This window comes from Montipora capricornis, chromosome 13 (assembly GCF_036669925.1).
Source record: "Montipora capricornis isolate CH-2021 chromosome 13, ASM3666992v2, whole genome shotgun sequence".
Classification (NCBI taxonomy): domain Eukaryota; kingdom Metazoa; phylum Cnidaria; class Anthozoa; order Scleractinia; family Acroporidae; genus Montipora; species Montipora capricornis.
In genome coordinates, this window is record NC_090895.1 from 3,614,201 (window position 1) to 3,626,444 (window position 12,244).

The 12,244-nt window shown below is 40.4% G+C and overlaps 1 protein-coding gene across 1 annotated transcript in view; it reads right to left on the bottom strand.

Annotated features, from left to right (window-relative positions):
* The window catches only part of LOC138029714 (hemicentin-1-like), a 30,628-nt gene that overhangs the window by 6,943 nt on the left and 11,441 nt on the right, over window positions 1-12,244 (bottom strand). Inside the window, exons 13-26 of the mRNA XM_068877469.1 lie at window positions 11,495-11,761; window positions 10,876-11,133; window positions 10,266-10,535; window positions 9,664-9,921; window positions 9,062-9,328; window positions 8,462-8,719; window positions 7,858-8,127; window positions 6,277-6,534; window positions 5,660-5,914; window positions 4,590-4,844; window positions 3,103-3,357; window positions 2,442-2,696; window positions 1,497-1,754; window positions 436-690 (exon numbers count right to left, since the gene is read on the bottom strand). Of these exons, the coding sequence (XP_068733570.1) occupies window positions 436-690; window positions 1,497-1,754; window positions 2,442-2,696; window positions 3,103-3,357; window positions 4,590-4,844; window positions 5,660-5,914; window positions 6,277-6,534; window positions 7,858-8,127; window positions 8,462-8,719; window positions 9,062-9,328; window positions 9,664-9,921; window positions 10,266-10,535; window positions 10,876-11,133; window positions 11,495-11,761 (3,639 nt within the window). The remainder of the gene's footprint in view (window positions 1-435; window positions 691-1,496; window positions 1,755-2,441; window positions 2,697-3,102; window positions 3,358-4,589; window positions 4,845-5,659; window positions 5,915-6,276; window positions 6,535-7,857; window positions 8,128-8,461; window positions 8,720-9,061; window positions 9,329-9,663; window positions 9,922-10,265; window positions 10,536-10,875; window positions 11,134-11,494; window positions 11,762-12,244) is intronic.

Sequence of the window (12,244 nt, forward strand, 5' to 3'; positions counted from 1 at the left end):
CACTTCGGGACACCTGTCAAAGTTTGGGCGAAAAGTAGAGAATTTACTGTACATGCTTCCATCGTTATATGAGCAACGTTTGTTCTTCTTTCGCTGCTTTTTTTGCGCCCCCTTCCCCCCACACAATGTTGAAACATGCCAGCGATAGATGAACGGATCCTGATTTTGGAGACCGTGAAAAATCAACATTGTAATGGGGGGAGGGGGAAAAGCACGAATTGTCCCGACAGTTTTGACCAGGATTGTAGATTTATTCAGATATGACATGGCTTATCAATTTCCTTCATATTTTCCATCCACAAGACGGCCTTTGCGATTGGGTAACGAAATCGTAAAATGACACGACGCTCAATGGCTGCTGCAAATGTTAAAATTTCACGTTAATGACAAACTAGACTATTTTGTATTTAACAACAATTACCAAAATTTACTTACACAAGACATTAATTCTGACATTTCCAGAGGCGTTATTCCCGACTCCATTCCACGCTAAGCAGTAAAAGAGTCCCGAATCTTTTCTGCTTATCATTGGAAACACCGCTCGTTTCCCTTTGGCTACCACAGATTTATCGCTATTCCTGATCCATGTGACATTTGGTATTGGATTTCCCGTTGGCAAGCAATCAAGTGATACGTTCTCGCCCTCCCGAACGTTGATGTTTGATGTAAATACTGTAACCTCTGGAGGATCTAAAAACAAGGAATCAATGAAACTTTTTTTCCATAGTTACGACTGACGCTTCTTCGGTAGGTTCGATCGCTGGTCAATGTTTTGGTAGTCAAACAATGTGAGAGTGCGACCAAGACCTGAACTTCAATTCAAATTTAAAGATCAATCCGAATCTCTTCTACTAGGTTCGTGAAGGAAGGCAGGAAGGAAGGAACTTTAATTAAGTGTAAAGTCGTTCTAGCGCTGGAGCACCAATTGAGGACACTGTAAACTGAAATTAACAATTAACGCAAATGAAGTCAAATGTTGCTTTTGAGGTGAGGGGAGAACCCGGAAAAAAACCTCTCGGTGCAGAGTAGAGAACCAACAAACTCAATCCACATATGAAGCAGATTCTGGGAATCGAACCCAGGCCACATTGGTGGGAGGCGAGTACTCTCACCACTACGTCATCACTGCACCCCATCCCTGAAACCCTCACCTGCGACGTCCTTCTGTTTGTCTTATTCGAGATAGTAATTTGAAGCGCTCGCTGGTCGGCTTGGCTGCGTGCATTTTATGATGTAATATCAGAAACTCATATAAGGGTTGAAACGTGTAACGGCCCCTTGTGTGCTGAGAAACAAGCCCCCGAATATTCAATTTGCTAAGTACCATATTTGGAACAACAACAGCGAGGGGTTTCCAAATATGGTACTTAGCACTGAAACATTCAACCAATCAGTTCGCACTGAATAGTCGGAAGCTGTGAACGCGCGTTACACGTTTCAACCCTTATGGGTTTCTGGTAATATTGATTAGAGCGTTAAAAAGCATTGGTACTTACAATGGACACTTAAACTGGCATATGCACGAGCATTTTGAGTGACGTTGTTTTGAGCGGTGCACTGATATCCTTTTCCGTTGTAATCCCTGGTGACATTTGGGATAGTGAAAGTGTTTCCCTGATGTAAAACAGTAGTACTGTTTTGTTGAGTCCAGATGATGCGTGGTTGTGGGTTGCCGGTTGCATGACAGAAGAAGCTGACATCACTGTATTCGAGGACGGTTTGGTTGTTTGGAGCAGAAAGGATGGTAGGAGGATCTAGGGAAAGCACGATGAGTAGTATCTTAATTACCAGTTTAAGTCACTTATACAGATTCCTTTGGTTACAACGCCTTGTAATCCAATATATAATTTTCCCCGAATTCGTGGCAAACAATCATAGAGAATGCACCACAAACATATGCGAGGAGCGAGGGTGGCACAGTCGGTTAAAGCGCGGCCATGGTGCAAGAGGTCCTGAGTTCGATTCCCGGATCTCGCATCCTTGTTTCGACTTCTTTCCTTTCCGTGTAGCTAAGTAGCTTTAAATACCCGTAAAACGGAGAACGGATGGAGAGGGGTGAGTAAAATGAGCGCACAGTCGACCTCAGGTTTGTCAGTTGAATTACTGTTACGAGTTATCGACGTTAAATATGGTTGCTTTACTTTACGTTTACTTTATAATCTGCTCCACGGCATTTCCTCTTGCCAAGCTTGGGTTACTGAACTGGCAGCCGTGTCAAAATAAATTGTTTTCAAATTATCACCATTTGCAAAGAGGGTCTTACGTTCCTTAGGCAGTATTATGGTTCATTGTGAAGAACCTTTCACAACAGCCTTCCTTTACCTGCTGCCCCATGTCTAACACCATCCAGCTACAAATGTTTGTTTTGACAAGTCAGACTTGCCCTTATTAAGAAAGCAAACTGGTAATAGCTCTTGGAGCTCATCTATTTTAAAACTTACAGAGTACAGCAATTGTAGCAATTTCATTCTTCGGTTCTCCAACTCCATTCCAAGCAGTACATGTATAATCTCCAGAGGCATCCCTGTGTATGTTGGTAATGATGAATACCTCTCCTTGATGCAAAATTGTTGAGTTACCATCTTTGGTCCAGGTGATGTTTGGAGATGGTTTACCAGTTGAGTTACAATACAGTGTGACATTGTTTCCCTCGAGGACAGTGTAATTGTCAGGAACGGCATTAATTGCGGAAGGATCTGGAACGATAATTAATGAATTCTGCAAGAGCTGCCTTTTACCGCAGAAGACAGTTTTAATCAAGAGGGAAACACATGGTAACCGCCTTTATATTCTTTTATATGCATGTTAATTAGACTTACTGCCCTCATTTTGGAACAAATATTCTTTTGAAATTTCCTCGCTATAACGAGGCTAGAAAGGCTTATTAGCATTAAAACAAAAGAATGTTATTTGGCAACAATTATGAACGAGGTCTATGTTCGAGGAAACTACGTGAGGAGCTGGTAGAAACCAGATTCCTATGGGAACATTTGAAGACACTCTAAAAGACATAGAAAAATTAAAATTGCGTTTTACATAGATAACGGTAATAAGGTTTTTTTTTTAATCAACCGTAAGAGTTAACCGTTATTCACTACTTACACCACAAAGTAATCTCAGCAGTGGCTTCTTCTGACCCTTGATTATTTTGGACTTTGCACTTGATGATCCCTCCATCATCTTTCCAAGCGAGTCTGGAAATATTTAGCATCTCGGATGTTGAGAGTACACTGCTGTTGCCGTTTTTAGTCCACGTAATGTTCGGCTTTGGATTGCCGGTGGCATTGCAGAAAAGGCTTACTCCACGTCCTTCCACAACTTGCTGAGGTGAAGGTGCGACAATAATCTTTGGTGGATCTGCAAAACAAAATCCATGTCACCCTTAACAAAATAATTCACAAAATGAAAACTCAAGTGAAGCTATGATCCTCGCAGTTATGAACGCAATTTTTGCAATTGCGTAGAGAAGCCTGAAAAATTCAGGACTTCAACGAGGTTTGAACCCAGACCTCGCGATACCGGTGCGACGCTTTAACCAACTGAGCTATGAAGCCACTGACGTTGGGAGCTGGTCAATTGTGAGTTCTAGTAATCCCGTGAGGAATGAATCAACGATGAAATGACATATGTAATGGATCATATATGAACTGTGGATATGAATCAAGTGAAGCTATGATCCTCACAGGCTTTTCTACGCAATTGCAAAAATTGCGTTCATAACTGCGCGGATCATAGCTTCACTAGATTTTTGCAGTTCATTTATGATCCATTTCATATATCATTTCATCGTTAATATGAAAACTATAAACTGATTTCATTTATGAACTGATTTGAGTTGATCTGAATTTGTCCCCAACTAGTGCTCTACCGCTACATGACTTGACACTTCAGGTCCATCATGATTACAAAACTGAACAAAATCATCTGTTTGTGCAAGATTGAACACGAAAACGCACTTTGTATGAGTGACTTCGCCCAATGCTCTTCTTCTATCGAATCCACTAAAAATAAAACAATCAACTTTTCCAGGAAGACAGACCGGAACTCTTCATACTTCCTAAAACTTTTGAAATTCGTTTCGCTCCTGTCACAATCATGATTTGCGCTACTGTTATAATAATGCACGTCGACAGCGCCAGACCTGATCTTGTTTACTCCGATTCCATTCGAAACCATACACTCATACTGTAACTGCCTGATTCATTACGATTGATATATGGAATCACAAGGCCCTTTTTGTGTGACACAATTTCCCCTGTACTTGCTTCAATCCATGCAATAAAATGTTGCATTATCACCCTCGCGAACACTAACGCTGCACTGGAAGACTGTCTCATTTGGCTCATCTATTGAAAAGCAAAAACTGCATCATAACCAATCCTTGCGAAAATCAGCGTCCAAGCTTGGAATTCTCCTTGAGACATGGATCGAGATGATCAAGGGACAGAGCGCAAATCCTCGCATCTTTATTTGGTGAGTTACAATTGATCGTTAAAACCCGCAATGAAAGATACCAATTAAATTATTGGCAAAGGACAACCACTGACGAAGGGTGTAGCCTTTCTATTAGTGATTTGATCAATACTTACACCATACGGTTAGTGTAGCATTTGCCTCTGTTGATCCGAGGTCATTTTGTGCTTTACAACTGAATACTGATCCATCATCTTTTCTCGTAAGGCCAGTGAGGCGTAAAGTATTTGACACAGAAAGTATGGTCATATTGTCCTGCTTCGTCCATGTAATTCTTGGTTGTGGGTTTCCAGTGGCATTGCAGAAAAGGCGAAGTGATCCACCCTCCACGACCACTTCAGCTGAGGGTAAGGTTAGGATCTCTGGAGAATCTGTATAACAGGTTATCAGGGAACCAAAAAGAAAAACAATTACGGCTTTGAGAAAATCATATGAGAATAAATTTTGCTTTTAACAGAGGATGGAAAAAAACATCAAACGAAGAGAAGGGCCTGCAGAGATGTTGTTACAAACTCTTTTGTGCCGTCTTCGCTTCGAGAACGTTGTCTTTGCCGTAAGGTCTGAGCGTTGTTTCACTGGGTTTTGTTTTATGAAACCTGTCTGCCAAATCCAGGCGAGACTAGTGGAACAAAACGTTTCCCAATGTAACATACCTCCCAACGGCTACAAAGGTTCCGACACAAGTTCCAGAAAGCAGTACAGAATATACAACAGAGTACCACTTTTCGCAAAGTTTCTTTGTTGTGTAACGTCCGTGCCGCTAATTGTGTCGCCGTGTTTGGGGCATCAGCCAACAAAAATAACTTGATCCTTTGGCCTAGAAAATGAGGCAAGTTGCAAGAAACGTTGCCCATTGAGACACCCATCAATCGACTCTTCTTACAATGTTAGAATAGACCATATTCGTACTCTCAGTATTGGACTGGAACTAGCTTGCAATGGAGGCTAATGCGGGGGAATATATTAAAAAGTATTTGCATTTGAAAAGATTCCCCCGCATTAGCCTCCATTGCAAGCTAGTTCCAGTCCAAAACCGAGAATACGAATATGGTCTATTGAAAAAGAGGTTTCAAGAGAAAATTGCCGAATGCAACAGCGCCTTTAACTATAATGACTATTTCAATAATTCAGATAAAATTAAGCTGTCACGTTTCCTTTACTTTTACTGTGAGAAATAGGTAATTACATTGAACGTCGATGGTGCAGGACTCGTTGTCGTTGTTTCCAATACCATTCCAGGCATGGCATTCATAAAGGTCTGATTCATTGCGATTAATAACTGCAATATGAAGCCTTCCACTACGAGACACAACTTTTCCTGTGCCAGCCCTGATCCATGCAATACTGGGTGCAGGATTTCCAGTAGCATTGCAATAAAGCGTGGCACTGCTTCCTTCAAGAACTGGAGTTGGACATTGTTGGAGAGTCACAGCTGATTTATCTGAACAAAAAAGAAATAACAAAACTATCAAAAAAATTCAACGATTTTAGTCAACTCCTGATGAACGTTTTCTGACCAGATACGCAACCATTTGGATTTCAACTGATGATAAAATCAAATTTCCCTACCTGCATCGACGTATTTCCTATAGTCTTAACTATTTTACCAAAGTTTGTTCACAAAGGCTTAATGAGACAGCCAATACGCCCAAACTATAGAAGTGCGATGCCGGTATTCCTTATTTAAAAACCAAAACAAAACCGGGTACCCGTCTCTTTATTAACTACATACGATACTTCCCGCTGAACTCTTAAAGTACCTTAAAATTCTTGGAAAAGAGATTTAATAAACTCGATACCCACACAATACTGAAATTGTAACACTGGTCTCTGATGAACCATGATGGTTGTGGACTATACAATTAAAGACGGCTCCACTTTCTTCCCTCTTCAGTTTGGTTAATTTAAGATTCTCAGATGTGGAAAGCACAGTGCTGTTGCCTCGTTTTGTCCAGGTAATATTTGGTTTTGGATTTCCAGTGGCATTGCAAAAGATTTCAGCCCCACTGCCTTCGACTGCTTTTATGTTATCAGGTGAAGAGAATACTATCTCTGGAGCATCTGAAAAATATCATAAACGATATAAGCAATAATAGGTCGATGGAGTAATTTCTTTTTTTTTCTTCAAATACCATTTCATTCTTTTAAGGGATTTTTACTTTCCGCTAGATTGAAATTTAAGACCACGAACGGCAATCTTCCACCACCAGGTGAAACCTTGAAGGTGGAGGGGTGATTGGAAGACTTCTTATAGTAATAACAGCAAGCGAGACGGGGGGACTCTTACTAAGTAGTGGTTGAAATGAGAAATACCACGGAAATTACAGTTATTTGGGCAACTTACTTGTAGGTAAATGTTTCAATGCGCTTGTACGTTAAATAGCGTAGCCTCTTATCTTTACCTCTACATAGTTCATAGAGATGGACTGGCTATGAAACCCAAAACCTTCAAGCGAGAACAGTACTGTCCCACTTCATGTTAGAGCGACTTTCATACGACCTTGTAAAAATAAACTTAAAAACAGAACGTAAACAAAAATGCAAAACATTCAATTGGCTTATTGAACAAAAACAAATGAGCGCGAATTTTCAGTGGAACGTTCTGGAAAGTTTTGCTTTAACGTCATTTGAAATGCAGTAATGTGATTGGGGAATCGAACTATTTTCTCCCCATATTGGGAGTTTCCTTGGCGGGAACAAGGGAAGCTTTGTTTCAACCTTGCCAAACATATTGCGAGCATTTTTTCAAGGTCATACGAAAGTCGCTCTAACTTGACCGTGACCATGCACAATCTCTTGTCCTCGGTTCACAACTGAGTTTCGAATAAATTAATCGAGACTTTTGCTAGGCTGCCTTTTAGAGAAAGGGTGTGGTTCGGGCATAGTAAGGGCCAAGACAGCGAACAAAAACATAAAACATAGAAACATGTCGAGTTTCACAGCCGTCGCCATATATTAACTATGATTTCGACTGCACCAAGTCAAATGTTCTGATTCCAAGCAATGTTGATCTGATTCCGCCGGAATAATGATAGTAACTTCACTTCGCCTATTTTCTTCACCGACAGCTGAACATCAAACTTGAGACATGCAGGGCGCTGTTGGTAAAGCACTCGTGAAAGATGATGCTGTTGCTGCTCCATGAGGGATTCTCCTTATGAAACTTTAGGATAGGAGTTTTAGTACAGCAAATAAAACACCTTTAGATATGATCGGATCTTACAAGTCAGAGTGCCGAGATGTTCAAGCCAGTATAGAGTCTTTATTACGAAAACGTAAAAACATTGTTTCATTGCAGAAGTGATATCGGAATGGGTGAAAACCTTCCGAGGCAGACCTTAGTGCAAATGTAACAAAAACCGTTAACAAAACCATTGTACTTACAGTGGACGGTTATATTAGCAATGGCGAATGCCGGATTCTCTACCCCATTCTCCGCTGTGCATTGATACTGTATCATGTTGTCAAGAGTTCCAGGTCTGCGAATGTTTGAAATAATCAAGGAGGAATTTTCTGACAACACCTGACCGGATTCACCAACTTTGGTCCATGATAAGACAGGTTCAGGTCTACCAGATGCCATGCAGTTCAACGTAATGTTGTTTCCCTCCACAACGAATGAGGATGTAGGATGGACTTTCACAAAGGGTGCATCTTTACAAAAAGAGGAGAAAGTAAGGCAAAATGAATCCCTTTATTTATGTCTCAACCATTATAGTGCCGGACGAAAGCTGTACAAATTAAAAAAAACTGCAAGCTAAGTCAAATTTGAGATAACGATGATTCTTGGACAACGCGGACAAACTGTAGTTCCCAGGAGAAAAACAACGAGTACAAAGCCAGCAAAATGAACCAATACACGTGAACACTTGGTAATAGAAATCAAGTCTATTGTGTTTCATTGAAACTTGAACTATAATTGAAAAAAAATAATATAAGGTCTATTTTATTACACCATATTATGTGAGACTGTGTGGATTCCACATACCAACTGTACTGATGACAACAGTTGCATTTTCTTCTTTACCGACTGTGTTGACAGGAACACACGTATACGCTCCATCTGCAGTAACAGTGACATTGTACACGCCTGAGCTGCTGTTCCCAATATAGACATCATCAAGGTAGAATTGAAATACATGGGCCACGGGGTTGGCATCTGTGGTGCACTTTATCGAGAGAAAAGAACCACGTAGGACTGTTCTGTTTGATGGAGACAGTTCCATTCTTGTTCCACTTGGCCCGTCTTTAACAACAAGAGCAACATAGACGTCATTTTCACAAAGTACATTTTAGCATTGAGTGAGCAACTTACGATCCACTTTAACCAAAAAAGCGGATTACAATCTAAATATCTGAATCTCTTTTTCTCTAGATCTGGAGAATAACTTGCAGATATGAATGCACCAGATTCATCCAACTCAGGTTAGGATTGGACCTAGTGACATTATGTTAGTAGACACTCTCTTTTTATTACGAAAACGTAACACAGTTTCATTGCAGAAGAGATATCGCAAATGTTGAAAACATCCGAGGTAGAAGTTAGTGAAAATGTAACAAACACAGATAACAAAACCGCTGTACTTACAGTGGACGGTTATATTAGCAATGGCGAATGCAGGATTCTCTACCCCATTCTCCGCTGTGCATTGATACTGTATCATGTTGTTAAGAGTTCCAGGTCTACGCACGTTTGAAAGAATCAAGGAGGGATTTTCTGACACCTGACCAGATTCACCAACTTTGGTCCATGATAAGACAGGTTCAGGTCTACCAGATGCCATGCAGCTTAACGTGATGTTGTTTCCCTCCACAACGATTAAAGATGTTGGATGGACTTTGACTGAGGGTGCATCTTTAGACAAGAGGAGAAAGTAATGCAATATTAATCCCTTTATTAATGTCTAAACTACATATAGTGGAGAACGAGTGTTCCACCAATTGGGAAACCTGCAAGCAAGTCAAACTTAAGCTAACGTTGATTTCGACGGCTAGTAAAAACCGGAGTACCCAGTAGATAAAATGTCAGTACTATAAAAGAAAAATGAACCAATACACGTGCACACTTGGTACTATAAATTAAGTCTATTTTGCTTCATTAAAACTTAAACAATAATTGAATAAAAAGTAAGACGAAAATAAAATCTAGATTATTACACCATATGTAGTGACTGCGTGGACTGCACTTACCAACTGTACTGATAACAACAGTTGCATTTTCTTCTTTACCGACTGTGTTGACAGGAACACACGTATACGCTCCATCTGCAGCAACAGTGACAGTGAACACGCCTGAGCTGCTGTTCCCAATATAGGCATCATCGAGGTAGAATTGAAAAACATGGGCCATGGGGTTGGCATCTGTGGTGCAGTTTATCGAGAGAGAAGAATCACGTAGGACTGTTGTGTTTGATGGAGTCAATTCTATGTTTATTCCACTTGGCCGGTCTGTAACAACAACTTTGTCGTCATTTTCACAAAACACATCTTTGCAGTGAGTGAGCTACTTATGAGACTGGTTATGTGCAACTTAAACCAAAAGAAGTTTACAATCTAAATATCTGAATCTCTTTTTCTAGCTCTCGAGAATAACGTGCAGATATGAATGCACCAGTTTCATCCAACTGAGGTTACGGTTGGACCCAGTGACCTTATGTTAGTGGACACTCGTTTTACGACAAAAACGTTAATACACAGTGCATTGCAGAAGTGATATCGGAAATCGTGAAAACATCCAACGTAGACGTTAGTGCAAACGTAACAAAAACCGTTGACAAAACCGCTGTACTTACAGTGGACGGTTATATTAGCAATGGCGAATGCAGGATTCTCTACCCCATTCTCCGCTGTGCATTGATACTGTATCATGTTGTTAAGAGTTCCAGGTCTACGCACGTTTGAAAGAATCAAGGAGGAATTTGTTGACAACACCTGGCTAGATTCACCAACTTTGGTCCACGATAAGACAGGTTCAGGTCTACCAGATGCCACGCAGTTCAACGTGATGTTGTGTCCCTCCACAACGACTGAAGAGGTTGGACTGACTTTCACTGAGGGCGCATCTTTACACAAGAGGGGAAAGTGATGCAACATTAATCCCTTTATAATATATCTCAACTACATATAGTGGAGAAAGAGTGTTCCACCAACTGGGAAAACTACAAGCAAGTCAAACTTAAGCTAACGTTGATTTTCGACGGGTAGGAAAAACCGGAGTACCCAGTAGACATAATGTGAGTACAAAAACCAAAAAATTAAACCAATACACGTGCACACTTGATTAAATAAATTAAATCTATCGTGCCTCATTAAAAATTAATAATTGAAAAAAGAAACACGGAAACTTAAGGTCCATTTTTACACCATAATTATGTAGTGATTATGCATGTCGATTCCACTTACCAACTGTACTGATGACAACTGTTGCATTTTCTTCTTTACCGACTGTGTTGACAGGAACACACGTATACGCTCCATCTGCAGTAACAGTGACATTGTACAACCCTATGGTGCTGTTTCCAATATAGACATCATCGAGGTAGAATTGAAAAACATGGGCCATAGGGTTGGCGTCTGTAGTGCAGTTTAACGAGAGAGCAGAACCACGTAGGACTGTTGTGTTTGATGGGGTCAGTTCTACGGTTGTTCCACTTGGCCCATCTGTAACAACAAGAAAAAGAACAACAACAACAATAACAACATAATCATCATTTTCACAAAGCATATTTTTCCAGTAAGTTAGCTTATTATGAGCCACTGTAACCAAGAACGCCGATTACAATCTAAATATCACAATCTCTTTTTCTCTAGATCTTGAGAATAACGACAAATATGTACGCACCAGTTTTATCCAGCTGAGATTTCGGTTGGACCTAGCGACCTTAAGTTAGAAGACACTCCTTTTATTACGAAACGTAACAACACAGTTTCATTGCAGAAGTGATATCGGAAGTGTTAAAACTTTCTAGGAAGACGTTAGTGCAAATGTAACAAAAACCGTTAATAAAACCGTTGTACTTACAGTGGACGGTTATATTAGCAATGGCGAATGCCGGATTCTCTACCCCATTCTCAGCTGTGCATTGATACTGTATCATGTTGTCAAGAGTTCCAGGTCTGCGCACGTTTGAAAGGATCAAGGAGGGATTTTCTGACACCTGACCAGATTCACCAACTTTGGTCCATGATAAGACAGGTTCAGGTCTACCAGATGCCATGCAGCTTAACGTGATGTTGTTTCCCTCCACAACGACTGAAAATGTAGGGTGGACTTCCACTGAGGGTGCATCTTTAGACAAGAGGAGAAAGTAACGCCAAATTACTTCCTTCATTAATGTCTCAACTACATGTGGGATGGCGTGTCTTCTACCAATTGGCAAAACTGCAGGCTAAGTCAAAGTTAAGGTAATATTGATTTTGGACCAGGAGAAAAAATACCGCAGTACCCGGAAGAAAAAATCTGAATACCGGGCCATCAAAATAAGCCAATACACGTGGTACTATTGCTGATTTTCACTCACGTGATCAACAGCCATGTTTTTCAACGAAAACAAAAGTAAGCGTTTGCATAAAAATATTGTTTGAATTCCCGGAGGATTTGGTCGGGGAACCAACAAGGACGCCTTGTCTTTGTTTAAGGGCACAAACATGTCGGTCTTGACGTCACGTGAAAACCGAGAATAAACTAAATCTATTGTGCTTGACTTAAACTTGAACAATAATTGAATAAAAAGAAATAAATTAAAGTCTATATTATTACACCATATGTAGT